The 16,166-nt window shown below is 49.2% G+C and overlaps 1 protein-coding gene across 1 annotated transcript; it reads right to left on the minus strand.

The window, feature by feature from the left end:
* Nucleotides 1–183: 183 nt before the first annotated feature.
* On the minus strand, nucleotides 184–13,288 carry PLA2G10 (phospholipase A2 group X; the record flags this gene model as incomplete). The annotated part of the gene is made up of 4 exons (XM_079719030.1): nucleotides 184–326; nucleotides 7,867–7,973; nucleotides 9,762–9,912; nucleotides 13,210–13,288. 4 exons carry the CDS (start codon nucleotides 13,286–13,288, stop codon nucleotides 184–186), a joined length of 480 nt encoding a protein of 159 aa, XP_079575156.1.
* Nucleotides 13,289–16,166: the final 2,878 nt, after the last annotated feature.

Genomic DNA, 16,166 nt, shown 5'->3' on the forward strand with positions numbered 1-16,166 from the left:
ATCAAGCTGGAAACCAAACTGGCTCCAGCCCCAAGTTCCGGGACAGGAGTGAAAGCAAACACGAGGGTTTCAGCTTTAACAACTGGCCCCAGCTTCCTCCTGCAAAGAACTGAATAAGGCTGTTGATCCGCAAAAAGAAGTTTTTATTTCCTTGTGCAAAAATGACATTTCAAGTCAGGCTAGTCAGTCACACTTGGGTGAGTCCTTCCCACACAAGAAGCGGGGGTAAAGGAGGTACTTTAAGTTGTACTCAGTTTTGGCTAAACAGTAAGCAATCTCCAGGTCACACTTGCACATGAGTTCTTGGCATTTGTCCTCCACTGGTCCTGGAAGAAGTGGGAAAACTGAGGTTAGAGCAGGGACTTGCAGAGACTTGAAGATAAATGCAAGGGAAGCCAGTAAAGCTGGGGACAAGGAAGGGCATAAATTGCATCTGGGTGACACTGACACTTCACCACGTTATCTCTCTCTCTCTCTCTCTCTCTCTCTCTCTGTCTCTCTCTCTTCATAACTCCCGAGGGAGGTGATGTTCAGCCATTTTACAGAAAAGGAAATTGAGGTTGCCAGGGGAGTGTTATCAGAGAGGAAGTCCAAAGTCCATATGCCCTTTTAGCTTCTCTTCTGCATCAGTATTACACTAGTGCATTTAAGAATCCATTTAGATAAGCAGTAGGTGCCTGAGAACCATCCAGGCTTTTTTTTTTTTTTTTTTGGAATGCCTTCTCTGCTAGTTCTAGCTGTGTGGTCTTACCTAAACTTTCTGAGCCAAGTCTTCATGTAGATGGGGGCACCATCCGCTTTGCAGGTTTATTGGGAAGCATGGGTGAGAAAGCCTATGTAAAGTGCCCGGGAGGGGCTTGGCCCTACGTGTGTACTCCATCAATGTTGGTTCTACCTGCATTTCTCTGCCTTTTCTCTCCAGGTCTCTTTCAGATGCTCCTTCAAGAAAACAGTTTGCTGTTTGCTTATATTCAGCCAATATAATACTCAATGGTGAAAAGCTAAAAACTTCCCTCTGAAATCTGGAACATGACAAGGATGCCCACTCTTGCCACTTCTACTCAACATAGTATTGGAAGTCCTAGCCACAGCAATCAGACAAGAAAAAGAAATAAAAGGTATCCAAATTGGAAAAGAAGAGGTAAAATGTCATTATATGCACATGACATGATACTGTATAAGAAAATAGTTTGTTTTAGGTAACAATCATATATTCCATCTCTTCTTTCCATCCTGGGCCTACCTTATACAGAGATGCAAAGGTTGCCACCCAAAGATAAATCTCCTTCTGCCTCGGGAATTCCACTGCTAGAGAGTCATTCGTTTAGGTTGGAAAGATTTTGTGATCTTCAAGTTGTATCTTATTAAGCTATGGATATGTCATCTGCCTTTGACTGTGGGTTTTTAATTATCCACAAAATGGGGGGGAAAAAACACCCACTATTAAATCTTTCCAAATTTCTTCCAGAGGCACAGTGAAGCATGAACTTTGGAGGTAGCCAGCTCGGCCATGGATATAGTTCCTTTGGGCACATCACTTCATCCTTCCCAGGCTGTTTCCACAGGGGCCACATGAGGATACTAAAAGTACCTACTTCTAAGGGCTGTTGGGAGAATGAAAAGAGACCAAGTCAGTAAAATGCAGGGCATATAGCAGGTGCTAATGAGCTGCAGCTGACCTCCTTAAGCTGTCAGCTAATCTTTAAAGATCCCCTCTTAAAATGCACAAGTTCCATGGAGATCCTAGCAAGGTGAAGCATGAGACTCAGAAAATTCATCAGCTTCTCTCAGGGCAACACTCGGAGAGCTTGGCAGCACCAGGAAGGGATGGAGCGATGAGTGGGGGAGGGGTGGGGGATGTCAAGCAGGAGGCAGGGGGCCTGGGACCCTCTGTAATGAGCTGAGTTGATTAAAGGTGTTTATCTGCATGACTGCACACAGGGTTTCCCAAACTCAGACCCATGGCAGCTTCAAGATGCTAGCTTTAAATCCCCTTTATTTCTAATAGTAAGTCAATTATTAAATAAATTATGATTTAATTATATTAAATGGTATTAAATTGCATTAAATAAATTCTATCACTGACATAAATGGAAAACCAAAATCTTATACCACAAATATAAGAAACTGACTAAAAAACAAAGAAAGCAAAAACAACAAAAACCAATGAAGATAAAGTCCTAATATCAAAGTCTAGTTAAATGCTGTTGCCCACCTGAAAGCTGTGAGCCCCCAAATTGGAGTGTTTTGGTTTAAAAAAAAAGCAAGTGTAAGAGAGGTTTACCCTCTCTAGCAGTCAGACTATCGTGCAACTGATACTTCCTCCTTGTCTAATTGGAAAAATTAACAAAGGACTGAGAGGGAAAATCTTTCTCCCTTAAATTCATTTATTAAGCTTCACAGGGACTTACTTCCCTGGTGGTCCAGTGAGTAAGACACTACGCTCCCAATGCAAGGGGCCCAGGTTTGATCCCTGGTCAGGGAACTAAGATCGCAAGCCATGCGGCACGGTGTGGCGCGGCCCAGAAAAGAAAAACTGCCTTGGTTATAATTCAGTAAATGGATAACAACAGAAAAAGTCAGGATGATGGGAGCTGGCATTAACTGTGCAGTTATGCGGAGCCAGGTACTGGGCAAAGGGCTGGCTCTATGGTCCCCATCTCACCCAGTCCTCTCAGGGCAGTGCCATTGGCACCCCAACCTTACAAAGGAAAAATCCAGGAAGGGGTGTGGGGACTGGGCCCCAACTCAGCTCTGCCCAACCCCAGGCCTCCTGGCTTGTCTGCAGGAAGGGAGTAGGGTGTCAACTCGGGGCACTCGCCCACCCTTACAAATTCAAGTTTGTAACAGAGGATTGTTTAATAGAGTTTTTATTTTTATTTTATATTGGAGTATAGCTGATTTAGTTAGTTAGTTGATTTTGTTAGTTTCAGGTGTACAGCAAGTGACTCAGTTATACATATATCTATTCTTTTAATAGAGTTATAATGACATGGAAAAGAGCTTATACTTAAGAGGAAAATAAGGGGTACAAAACACACTGCTATGTTTTTTATGTATTATGCACTCAAAAAAGACAAAACAACACCCCCACCACCAGAAGGTTAATCAAATGGATGTCTGGGTAGTGTCAGTGGGAGTTTTATTTCCCACCAAACTTTTACATTTTGTAATTTGAAACTCTTCTACTTTGAGCCATACGGTGCTTTCATCGTGGAAAAAGCGATCTCAATTAACCAAATTGGAAGGGCAGCTATTTCAAACTTTAGTTTACGGTATTTGTTAGACTTAAAATATCTATACCACTCAGTGCCGAAAGGAGGTGGCTTGTGGGGACTTTGGTGGCCTTCCTCCTCCCTAATCTCTACCAGGTCTCCCTTAAGCCCCTCCCCAGCCTCTACAATAAACACCATTTACATTTTTTAAATGCTCTTGCCAGTCAATACCCCTCCAGGACAAGTTCTCTAACCCCCTTTCAGGCTGCTCTCCAGTCCTTTCTACATATAAATTCTAAGGGCACCTCAGATACACCATTTGACCCAACAGTTCTAGGACTCCATGCTACAAAACCCTCTCACAAGTGCACAAAGCCTTAGGAACAGCCATGGTCTCTGCAAAATAAAGTACATTCGTGTCACTGGCCATTCTCAGTTGGGGCCCGTGGGGGGCGTTTGGCAGTGGGCGGAGACATCTTTGGCTTTCACGTGGGGGATTGGGGGTGCTACTGCCATCTGGTTGGTAGAGGCCAGGGACGCCGCTAAACTCTACAATGCCCGGGACGGCCCCCTCACTGGAGAATTGTCCAGCCCCAAATGTCCAAAGTGTCAAGATGGAGACACTCTGCCATAGGTGATTGTCTGGCTTTAAAAGAATGAGGCTGACCTAGATGTTCCAAGATGTCCAAGACACTATATTAAGTGAAAAAAATAATAAAATATACGTAGTGTGATCTGATTTTTGTTATTGTTTATTTACACATGCACAAATCTGGAGGAAAAGATGCCAAACTTAACAGAAGCTAGTTAACTCTGGTGGATGGAGTGTAACTTTCTACATTACAGTGTTTCTGGAATGTTTTAATTTTTCACAACAAAGGTGGATTAGGTTTGAATCAGAAATAGCATGTGGATGAATGGATGGACAGATAGATGGACGGATGGACAGACAGATAAAAATAATATGTAAAAATTGGTAAATGAACCAGCTGGTGCAGGAGCCAGCCCTTCTGCCTGTAAAATTTCCATGGGCCGCTGCACAACAGAGACACGCACACCCTCGGAGCAACGTGACCTGGCGGGGTAGGGACTTCGGAGGAAAGAGCCATTGAAGCTCCAGGGTTGCAACCGGAGGACAGCTGTCTAAGGACAGGGTGACTCGCATGAACACTCCAGCCAGTTCCCCTTCCCTCCCCCATCCGTGAGCAAGTCCCCCAGCTCCACCTTCCAGCCAAACATGTCCAGAAGCCCCCCTTCCACCATCTCCACTGCCACCACCTGCCCAAACCACCTCTCACCCAGATCCCTGGGACAGCTTCATACAGGCGACTGGCTTCCACCCTTGCTCCCTCCAGCATATGTTCCATGCAGCAGCCAAAAATGCAGTACGGTTAAAATGAGGATCGGATCATGTCCCTCCTCTGCTCAAAACCCTCCCTGGCTCTCCATCTCCCTCAAAGGAAAGCCTCCAACGGCCTGGAGGATCTGGCCCTCATCATTCTATTATCACCTACTACTCTCTCCCTGGGTGACTCTGCTCCAGCCTCACCCTCCTCAAACCACCCAGACATTCATCCCTACCTCAGGGCCTTTGCACTGGCTGTTCCCACCACCTCTTCCCATGGCTCCTTCATTCCGCAAGTCTCTGCTTCAACGGCATCTTGTCAGGGAGACCTTCTCTGACCCCTGAGCATTCTGGGGTGAGGATACATTTTTACTGAGGCAAAATTTCCATAACAAATTTACCACTTTAAAGTGACAAGTCAGTGGTATTTAGTACATTCACAATGTTCTGCCACCATCCCCTCCATCTAGTTCCAAAACATTTTTATCAGCCCAAAAGAAACCCCATATTTATTAAGTCACTCCCCAGTTCCACTCTCCGGAGTCCTTGGTAACCACAAATATACCTTAAGTCTGTGGATTTGCCTAGTCTGGACATTTCATATACATGGAATCATACAATGGGTGACCTTTTGTGTCTGGCTTTTTTTTACTGAGCTTCATGTTTTCAAGGTTCATCTATGTTGTAGTTTGTATAATACTTCACTGCTTTCTCTTCCGACACAGCACTTGTAAAAACAATTGGCACAGACGCTATTTACTGCTCTCCTCTTTTTAGACCACAGAGCCTTGCTTCTCTGTTTTGCCCAAAACCTAGCAGGGAGCCTGGCACAGAGTAGATTCTCAATAATAATTTTTGGGAGAATACAGAAAAGCCATACATTGTTTCTGATTCTTATACAAACCCAGCACCAGAGTTTTATTATTCCCATTTTACAGATGAGGAAAGTGAGGCTCAGAGGGATTTAGTAACTTATCCAAAGCCACAGAGCTGACCCAATGCCTATGCCTCCTTTGTGCTCCCACCCTTTTCCCTGAGCAAGAAAGATCCTTTCAAAAGCAAGGCTGGGTCTCACTGCTCCATGGCCTCAGGAGCCCAACAGCTTCATGTTATTCAAGAATAATAAAAACTGAAGAAGAAACCTAGCTCCCAAGGGTTAAGTTTAAAATAAAGGCCTGCCAGTAAATATTATTATATGCTTAACATTTTAAAAATATATATTTAAGTCAGGCCCATAAATGGAAAATGGGCCACACCTGTAATTAAGCAAACAACTATGTTCAGAATGTTTCCAAACAGAATAAGAATATTTTTAGCAAAAAAAAATGCATAATAGATATTTTGGTTCTCTTCGTTTGGTTCAGGGAAGGCAGTTCTGTAAACAGTCACAGACTCCACCAGCAGACACACCAAGAAATATTTTACAAACATCATTTTTACATGGTTAGGGGCAAGCAGAACATGCAGATTGAAGGAAGAAGAGAAAGGTCTTTAACACATTTCCCATTCAAGGCCCACTTCTCCTCTCCACCCACAGTGGAAGAGGGCAGTCTGGGGACAGGGAATATGCCCAGAAGTGGGCTTATCACCACCATGTTAAGCAAGTCACTTCTTTCCCTGGGCTTCATTTTCCCCAATTCTAAGTGAGAGGGTTGGATGAGATGATGTCTGGGGCATTTTCAGTCCTTGATGTTATGTCTCCATATTAATTCAGTTTTGCTCTGTGCCAACTCCTAATTCAGACTCAGAGGATACAGCTGAGAATCCATGCATATCTAAGAACATCTTTCTACGTAACCCTTAGGATAGCCTCCTTCCCTCTAGAGGAGAACAAGTCTGCAGAAGCTGGGGTTTTAGTGGAGAATCACACCAGATCCTCAGTTCTCTCAGGTGGAGGTAGTGGGGGTCAGAGAGAGGTTCAGATGAGGATGAGGGATGGAGAAGAGGGTAGGGAAGAAAGTGACAACTTCCATCCAATTTGGTTATCACGTTATAAACCTTCTTCCATCTTTGCAACACCCATCTTCCAGGTAAGGAAACAGGCTCAGAGACATCACTGATCTAAGAGCCAAGTGATTTTCAACAAGAGTACCAAGACTGGGCTTCCCTGGTGGCACAGTGGTTAAGAATCCACCTGCCAATGCAGGGGACACAGGTTCAAGCCCTGGCCCAGGAAGATCCCACATACCGCGGAGCAACTAAGCACAGCAATGGAGACCCAACGCAGCCATAAATAAATAAACAAACAAACGAACAAATAAATAAATTAAATGATATGGAGCAAGTTAACAATAGTTTTAAAAAAAAGAAGTGGCCTGTCATGTAAAATGTACAGTGATATCAGATTACGTTATAATTATCCTCATTAAATACACGCTGCTTGTGGTTAAAGATAGATAGATAGATAGAGAGACAGATAAACAGATAGATAGATAATGAAGAATTTTTTTAAGGCCAGAATTAAATTTAGGAATAGAATGGTTTTTGAATAACGTTATAAGCCAGAAACCTACTCTCTTGGTTAAAAAGGACCAGCAATGACCCAGGGATGTTTCAGCTAACATAACACTGAACTGAGACTTTCTCCTAATTTCACAAAATTAGAAGGATTAAAAGAAAATTGAAAGAGAAATTACTTTCTCTTGGGGGGTTCAGTATTACACAGAACTGTCTTCTTGTCCTTCCCCAAATCCTGTGCTCAGTGAAATAGTGCCTGGTCATCTTCACCGGAGGTTCTGTGTTGGGTCATTTCTTCACCAGACATTAATGACATCTACTAGGCATGAAGCACAGTGACACTGTCACTTCATCCTTACAATAGGCTGGCTTGATTTCTGCCCCCAGTTTACCAATGAGGAAATTGAGGCCCTGAAAGATCAGGGCTTGGCAACGTCACAGAATCTGAATAATGGACTAAGCTGTTGGCCAGAGGCCAGGGTTTGCAAACTCAGACGTCCCCTGGGGCAGGCAGTGCTAACGAGCGAAGCAAAGGGGATACATCAGACCCAGGTGTACTCTTCATTTTGACAAATAAATGGGCTCACCATTCCAATTTTTCTTGAAGCATTCAGCCTTTTGACCTACCTTCTGTTTTCCTGGGTCTGATAGAAATATTCCTTTTCCATAACAAAATCAACAGCACAGGAGAAATGAACTATAGTAATTGACATTTGGCCTCAGTGTCAGGCAGACAATAGGGCATGGTGGAGACTGGGGCAGATGGGGAGAGATGGGCCCTGCCTATACTTGGAAGTCCCTCTATGCTCCAGCCAGTGGTTGCTACCGGGTCTGATGCTGGGAACTCACCACACAGGATTTGCTGATTGACACACTGCCAGGAATAGCGCTCCATCTTGGGACTGCAGCCAGCATCCTCGGCACGTTTGTAGCAGCAGTCGTGGGAATGACAGCACCTGTGGGTGGCAGACAGGCAGACCAGCGGGTGGGTGAAGGCAGGGATGCTCTCTTGGCCATCCTCCTGTGCCAGGACTTCGGGTGAGTGAGGACCCACAGGGGGACAGCATCTTCTGGTCCAAGCTTTCTCCCTGAGAATCCCCATCCTGGGAAATAATTCCACCGACCCCAGTGTGTCCTGCGCTGCCTCCATCCCTCTGCCACACTCAAGCCTGGCCCCTGCCTGCCTCACTCTCTGAGTCTCCGAGCTCCAGCCACAGTGGTCTCTTCTCTGCTCCTGGAGCGAGCCACACCCTCCCCACATCCTGACTTTGCCCACACTCTGCCCCCTGCCTGGGAGAACTTCATGCCCCCTTTTCCTGTTCTAGGTCTAAGCCCGAGTACCCGCCCCCACCCCCAGGATGCCATCCAGATCCCACATCTCCCCAGGCTCTGACAGTCTCCTGACCACACCCTCTCCTAAGCCCAGGTTCCTTCCCTCCGGGCAGGTTTATGATGAGACCCTAATTAGGGAGAAGACTGATTAGCAGCTGTCCTCCCTGACCGAGACCTCTGTGAGGGCAGGGCCATTTCTGTCCTGCTCCCCACGGTGTCACCAGTGTCCAGCCTGCCACATAAGAGCACCTCGAAAGCAATAGTAATGATAATAATAACATACAAATTCCCTGAGAAACACCCACCAATGTCTGTATAAACTTGTCCATCGTGCAATCATCCACTGCTCTTGCTTCCATCCAGCCAGCAGCCCCACCCTGCGCTGAGCCCTCAGTAGGGTCTGGCAGGGAGACGTCAGCCAGATTCCACTCTGCCCTCAAGGAGCTCCCAGTCTGGCGGGGAGAGGCAGACAAGCCACCAGATGCCACGTGTGTGGCGAGAAGTGCTGGGATGTGGGGTAAGGAGAGGAGCTTCTGGTAGCCAGAGAAGTGCCAGGCCCAGCTGGGCTGCACGGAAGGCTTCCTAGAGGAGGTGAGGCCTGGGCTGCACCTGCAAAGATGTGCAGGAACTAGACAACCAGAGTGTGGCAGAGAGGGCAGGGCCCATGGCAGGAGCCTCCAAGGCATGGATAAAGACCTGTCAGTGACAGCTACATCCTCCGAGCTCCAAGGCATGGATAAAGACCTGTCAGTGACAGCTACATCCTCCGAGCTCGGAAGAGACAGCCACATTCCACGCCCCTGCCCCCCACCAGCACTAAGTGGAAATGGTGAGTGGCTGTGTCTCTTTAAGCCTCAGGGACCTCATCTGTAAAACAAGGATCACCATCATACCCGCCTCCACGGATGGCCATGGCCCTGAGGGCAAATGAAAGGAAGTCGTGGCAAGATCCAAGCCCACAGCCTCGCACAGAACAGGCCCTTCTCACACAGCAGCAGAGAGCAGTGATGGGGGCGTGAATCTAGCCAGGCTGTCTGGGTTCAAATCCCAGTCCCCACCCCTCACTGTCTATGTGGCCCCAGGCAAGCTGATCTCTCTGTGCCTCACTTTCCTCATCTCTGAAATGGGGTTTTGTGAGGACTCAAAGGGGTTCTCAGAACAGTTCTGATGCATAGTAAGTCTGATCAATGATGTGCAATTTTTTTCAGCTAACATAATCAATCACCCCATGGCCAGACCGGGGTTGGGGGGCAGCTGGCACCACAGTTTGGCCTCATTGGCCGTGCTGCCCAGGAGGCCCTCTGCCTGCAAGTAGTACCGCGTGCTGAGATCTTCCTAGTCCAAACTCCAACCTCGTTTTTGGGTATTTCCTCATAGGTGATATTTCCTTACTGACCCCAGCATGCACTCACCAGTCAATGGCATCCCTGGGCTGGCCATGGCCACCCAGGCCACAGTAGCAGCCGTAGTTCATGTAGGCCATGGCGGTGCGGGTGCCAGCACAGTGCACAGTCCCTGCCAGTTCTATGAGCCCACGTCGGTGCACATGTGACCTCTGGGAAGCTGGGGTGGGTAGGGGGAGACAAATGTTAGAGGCTGCAGGTGGGGGCTGCCCTGGCCCTGGGGAAGGGCACCAGCCTGAAAAGGGCCTGGATGACTGTCTCAGTTTGAATCCTGCTTCTTATTCCTAGCTGTGTGACCTTGGACAGCTCAACCTCTCTGTGCCTTGGTTTCCTCATCTGTGAAACAGGGGAATAAGGGGATCTCACTCCCAGGAATGGAATGAGATCATGCATGTAAAGCACCCGGCACACAATGAGCTCTAACTATTGTTATCAATATCTTCAAGGCAGCCATGAAGGAGAAAACAGGTCACAGAGCCACATCATCTGAAAAAACTCACACCTCTGGGCCTTTGCACAGGCTGTTCCCTCTTCCTGGAATGCCGTGATCCCCAATCCTTGGCCCTTATCAACTCCAGACAGAGTCAGATTGCAAGTCGTGCATCAAATGTCTGTCCAGTTTCCTGTGCTGGGCACTGAACCTCAGAAGTGAGCTGAGCAGGGTCCCTGCCACCAAGGCGGGCTCCTCTGCGGGGGCTTCCCTCTCCCTGGGTCTCCACTGCCCCCACCACTGCCCTCCAGACTCTGGCTCAGGGCCCTTTGCATCTATTTTCACTGCCCGGCACAGCTTCCTCCCACATGGGGAGGCCCTGCGGCCACATCCCAGCCATTTTGCTGGATCCCCCATGTGGCTGTGACACATAGCAGTACATAGTTGGTGTGACTGGAACCCCTGCATCTCACATGGAAGAAAGAGGAGGCCCAGGTGGGAAGGACAACCCTAAAGTCACACAGCCCACAAGAACCTGACCTGACTGGGGGCTTCTGACTGCCAATCCAGTGCTCCTTCCTCCTTGCCCAAGGAGGAAGGGAGCCCTGCCAGGGTGACAGAGCTTAGGGGCATCAAGGGGTCCACTGCCTGGGGTAAGGGGCCTCCAATCCTGCTGTGAGCTGGGCATCAGAGAATCCCAGAGCCACTCCTTCTGGTGAGGGCCATGAGTCCACTCTGGCGTTTAGTCAAAAAACACAATCAGAGCCACAGTAAGGAGATGCTATCACTGGGACCTCGCCCTGCACCGGGCACTGTGCTCCGCAATTTATAGGTGACATCTGTTGTCAACTTCCTTGTCTCGCGGGTGGCTATTCTCCCATTTACAGATGGAGAGACTGAAGCTACAAGAAGCAAAAGGACCTATCCTAGGTCTCAGAGCTGGTGAGCTGCTGAGCAGAAACTCGTGCCCAGGCCGGCCTGATTCCTGGGAGCCTGCTCTCTGCCCACTGCTCCAGGACTGAGGATCCAGAGGAGATTTTTGATTGCCTTTAATCATCATGTCTGTTTCATATCTTTTTATCTGGAACAAGAATTTATCATGCTGACTTTTTTGAAGAGTCCAAACCAAAATTCAATTCAATTTTTTTTTTTGGCTGTGCCGCGTGGCTTGCAGGATCTTAGTTCCCCGATCAGGGATAAAAGTGGTGCCCCCAGTAATGGAAACTCTGAGTCCTAACCACTGGACCACCAGAGAATTCCCTCAATTTTGTTTTTTTCTCAGTGGGAAAAGCAGCATATTCGTATAGGGGACTGGAGATAAGTTAAATAGAAACAAAATGTAAAAACAAGTTTAGAGTTAAAAGCTTTGCCTTCCTCTCTGGATGACCCGTCCTCCTCTCACCTCTGCTTGAAACCTCCCCAAGCTCCCGTCCCCCTCCAGGTAAAGCTCAGGGTCCTCACTGATCAGAGGCCCTGCAGGAGCTGACCCTCCCCCCGCTCCAGCACCCTCTCTCCATGTGCCCCACATGGACCCCACTCATCATGTCCTGTTCCTCCAGTTAAACTGCCTGTCACATACGCCCCGCGCTGCAAGTGCCCTCACCCCATCCTCACCCAGCTCACCCATCACCTCCTTCTAGAATCTGCTTCACCTCCATGTGACCACAGGGGCCCTTGTCACGCTGTGCCACTGTCTGCTCATGGGCATGACCCTTCAGCCTGGACAGATCTCTGCCGCAGGCAGCTCCGGATCCCCTGGCATGCAGTGAGCTTTCAGAAAAGCTTCCTTGACCCTTGGATCCACCAAGCCCCATGGAACACTCCCAGTCTAAGCACATCTGGGGACTTCCCTGGCGGTCCAGTGGTTAAGACTCTGCGCTGCCACTGCAGGGGCGTGGGTTCCATCCCTGGTCGGGGAACTAAGATCCTGTGTGCCACGTGGCACAGCCAAAAATAAGTAAAATAAAATAAAAACTTGAAAAAGAAATAAGCACATCTGACAGGACCCCAGTTCCAAACCCACCCCCCAAAGCTGTCCCCAGAGGTCCCCCCACCCTGATCTGACCCACACTCTGGCATCTCAGGGTCCTGGACTCAGCCCTAGGGAGAACCCAGGCATGGGTGGACACCCAGCACTGGATTTGTAACCAAGGCAAACACTCCCTCCGTGCCAGCTTAGGTGGGGCAGGTCATTCTGGGGGCTGTTTGCTGTGTCTGCCCACGACAGCGTCTGCTGGGAGTGCCAAGGCTGTCCAGGCTTCCTGTGGGCCTGAGGGTGTGTGTGTGCTTCTCTCTGTATGTGTGTCCATATGGGGCTGTCTCGGTATCCCTGAGTGTGGGTGTGTGGGTGTGTGCATTTCCCTTGCGGTGTCTTTGCCTGTGTCTGTGTGTGAGCCTGTCCGTGAGCCCAGCACCTGAGTGCCCAGATGAGGCTGGGGGCGTTCTGTGCCTGTGTGTCTCTGAGCTTGTGGCGTCCGCACATGTCCCTGTGGGTAATATGTCAAGGGGACCTATCCAAGGGTGACGTCCAGGGGTGGTTGAGAAGGGGACATTGCGTTCTTCCCCGACCCCAGGTAGGGCTGGGCCCCTTCTTCCCCTGCTCGTTTCAGCCTCTCGTGTCCCCCTGGTGGTCCTACTGCAGACCCCAGGGACAGGTGGAGTGAAGGCTAAGTTCACAGGGCACCAGGCCAGGTGGATGAGGAGGTCTGGTCACTGGAGAGGGTGCCAGTGAGTGGAGAGGGTTTGGGGGGAGGACACTGAGGCCCTGGGGGAGGACTGGGCTAGTTCTGGGTCCCTGGAAGCAGTGAATGAGGGGCTCTAGGGGAGGACGGGGTGGGGGTGGGGGGACAGGGCTCCCAGGAAGCTGGGAAGCAACGTGTGGGTGGACCACAGAAAGGAGGGCTGGGGGCTGTAGGGCTCCTGGGTCCCCTGGGAGGGCTGGGGAGGCAGGGCTCCTGGCACCCTGGGGAGGACTGGAGGAGCCCCAGGAACTCCTGGGTCCTTGGAGGGGGCCCATCCCTCACTCACCTGAGCTGAGCCCGAGTCCGGGTCCCAGTAGCAGCAGCAGCGACAGCCCTACTGGCGGGCACAAAGGCAGTGGACCCATCGGAGGGTGGCAGGAGTGGGGCGGTCTGGCGGGCCAGTGTAGTCACCGAGCCCGGCCTAACCCCCTCCCCGCGGCCTCGCGCGGCCCCGCCCGCGGTCTCTCGCGCGGCCCCGGGCAGAGTCGCCAGGGGCGGCACGTGGGGCGGTGCTGGGAGGCCGTCGGGACCTCTGCATCTTGATCACCGAAAGGGGGCCGCGCCCGCGGGGCGAATTCGGCCCCAGATGTCTCGGATTGGGGATTGCGGAGAATTACGGAGGAAAGGAGTTTAGCACAGGTCGGGTCGCGGAGCAAATGCGAGGTACTCTGTTGGTATTATCATCACCTGCGGGCAGCTCCCAGAGCTTAAGTGGGCGTCCGACGGGAGGAGACTTGGGGGAGGGGGAGGGACTGGAACGCTCTTTAAAACTTTAAATGTGGGAAGCCTGGCGTCCCTGATTCCCCTGAAACCAGCTCTCCCGAGGGGGGGCAAAGACTTGCTCAACGTCACAGAGTGAGCTCTGGTAAAAGAGCACCAGTGGTGGGAAAGGGGAGTGAAGCTGCAGCTGTGTCTGAGCAAGTCCCCCACTCCACCCCCTCCCCTTCTCAGGCTCTTCATCTGGTCGAGGGCAACAAGGCCTCTGAGGGACCTTGTGAGGCCAGGAAGAGGTATACACAGTAGGTGCTCAGTATCAAAAAGAGATGACAGTCGTGGCACACATCTGTCCCCCTTTGTCCCTGGTGCTAGCCCTACCCAATTAGTCATAACTACTTCTGAGAGTGGAACCCTAGACCCCTCCCCATCCCCACTGCCAAGCCCTCCTAAAGATACTGGCACCTAAGGTGATGTCACATCTCACCTGCTACAGTGTGCTAAGGGCATCAGGTGCATGATCTTATCACAACCTCAGACCCCTGGTGTCCCCATTTTCACAGGAAGAAACTGAGGCTCAGAGAAGCTAAGAACCAAGAAGCAGGGGAAGCCAGACTCAAATTCATTTCTACATGGTGCCAAACCCCTGTCTGCCTCCTATGAAAACCTGCGGCATCAGGGCATCCGTGTGCCACACTCTGAGGTTACTCTCTCCCCATGGGAGTGAGCTCCTCAAGGCAAGACCAAGGTCTCTCCTCTTGAACGCCCAGCACCGGCTTGCCTGGCACAAAACAGGTATCCAATTAAGGCTTGTCCAAACAGCTTATGGGTTTCAGACTCTCCAAAACATGGGGTAAAAACCATTTTCTTTCTTCTGAAGGTCTCCATGGGCAACAGGGGATAAAATATCCCATATAAATCTAGGGAGAAAGACTTTTTTTATGAATCAGAAAAGCAATTTAGTGTCAATAATGTATTAATCCAGGGACTTCCCTGGTGGCACAATGGTTAAGAATCCTCCTGCCAATGCAGCGGACACGGATTCGATCCCTGGTCCGGGAAGATCCCACATGCCGCGGAGCAACTAAGGCTGTGCGCCACAACTACTGAGCCTGTGCTCTAGAGCCCACGAGCCACAACTACTGAGCCTGCGCGCCACAACTACTGAAGCCTGCACACCTAGAGCCCGTGCTCCGCAACAAGAGAAGCCACCGCAATGAGAAGCCCGCATACCACAACGAAGAGTAGACCCCACTCGCCACAACTAGAGAAAGCCCGTGCGCAGCAACGAAGACCCAAAACAGCCAAAAATAAATAAATTTTTAAAAAATGTATTAATCCGGTTGATGAAGAGTCCATACCTTGCACTGCCCTCCTTCAAATGCTAAGATGCTGCTGTGTCTGTCTCACCTCTGCAAGGCTTTGTGCCTGAGATCCTCTTCTGGTTTAGGGAGAAAGACTTTTGCTTTCAGGGAGTGCCCAATCACTATGCATGGAGGAAAACTCATTTATACTGACGGGTCCATTATAATTAAGAAGTCAGGAAATCTGTTCTCAATATTGGAACTTTTGTACCCCAAACTACTGCTTTAACTGGTTATCCTCAATCATCTGCAAAGCTCATTTAGGCAGAATAATTTGTTCCTAAATATGTTAAATAATTGGAGCATTGAGACCATCACCAAATATACTAATGACATACTCTCTCCTTAATTAACATATTTAAAATAACCTAAATTATAAGTCTGGTCCAGAGGTGCCTCCATTGAATGTGCTGAGAGATGAGGGGAAATGACACAATGTGAATGAAGCCAAATCATCTCACTTGCTAATGGTGAGTTAAGCATATCAGTTAACTGTGTCCTACTGTTGGTCTCAGTCTAACTACATCTTCAGTTTTCATCCTTCAGTTGGTCTGTGACAAAAGGCTGCTACAATGTTTGGTGAGTAAAATGATTTCTTCTAGTTGACTGAAGTGGGTGCTCTTCTATGATTAGAAGATAAAATAACTCTATACATACAGTGGAGCATGTGAATCTATGCACATGCTCCAGCTTTTGAGACCACAAATAATAGAGCAGTGAATCCTGATACAGACCAGCACACCCTTTAACCCAGCAACCCATTTCTAGAAATAGCTCTAAGAAAATAAACTCCCCAAACAAGATTTATACACAAACTTGATTCTTAACAAAGAGCAAAAACCTAGAAACAACCTAAATATACAACAATTAAAAGGTAGTTAAATTATGAGATTTTCATATGGTAGAATATGCATTCATTCTGACATAGAGTGTTTTTGAAGAATATTTAATGGTCATTTTAAGATACTTTAAAAAGTAGAAATTGGGCTTCCCTGGTGGCGCAGTTGTTGAGAGTCTGCCTGCCGATGCAGGGGACACAGGTTCGTGCCCTGGTCCTGGAAGATCCCACATGCCGCGGAGCGGCTGGGCCCGTGAGCCGTGGCCGCTGAGCCTGCGCGTCCGGAGCCTGTGTCCCACAACGGGAGAGGCCACAGCAGTGAGAGGC

Source organism: Hyperoodon ampullatus (genome assembly GCF_949752795.1).
Source record: "Hyperoodon ampullatus genome assembly, chromosome: 14".
NCBI classification, from domain to species: Eukaryota; Metazoa; Chordata; class Mammalia; order Artiodactyla; family Ziphiidae; genus Hyperoodon; species Hyperoodon ampullatus.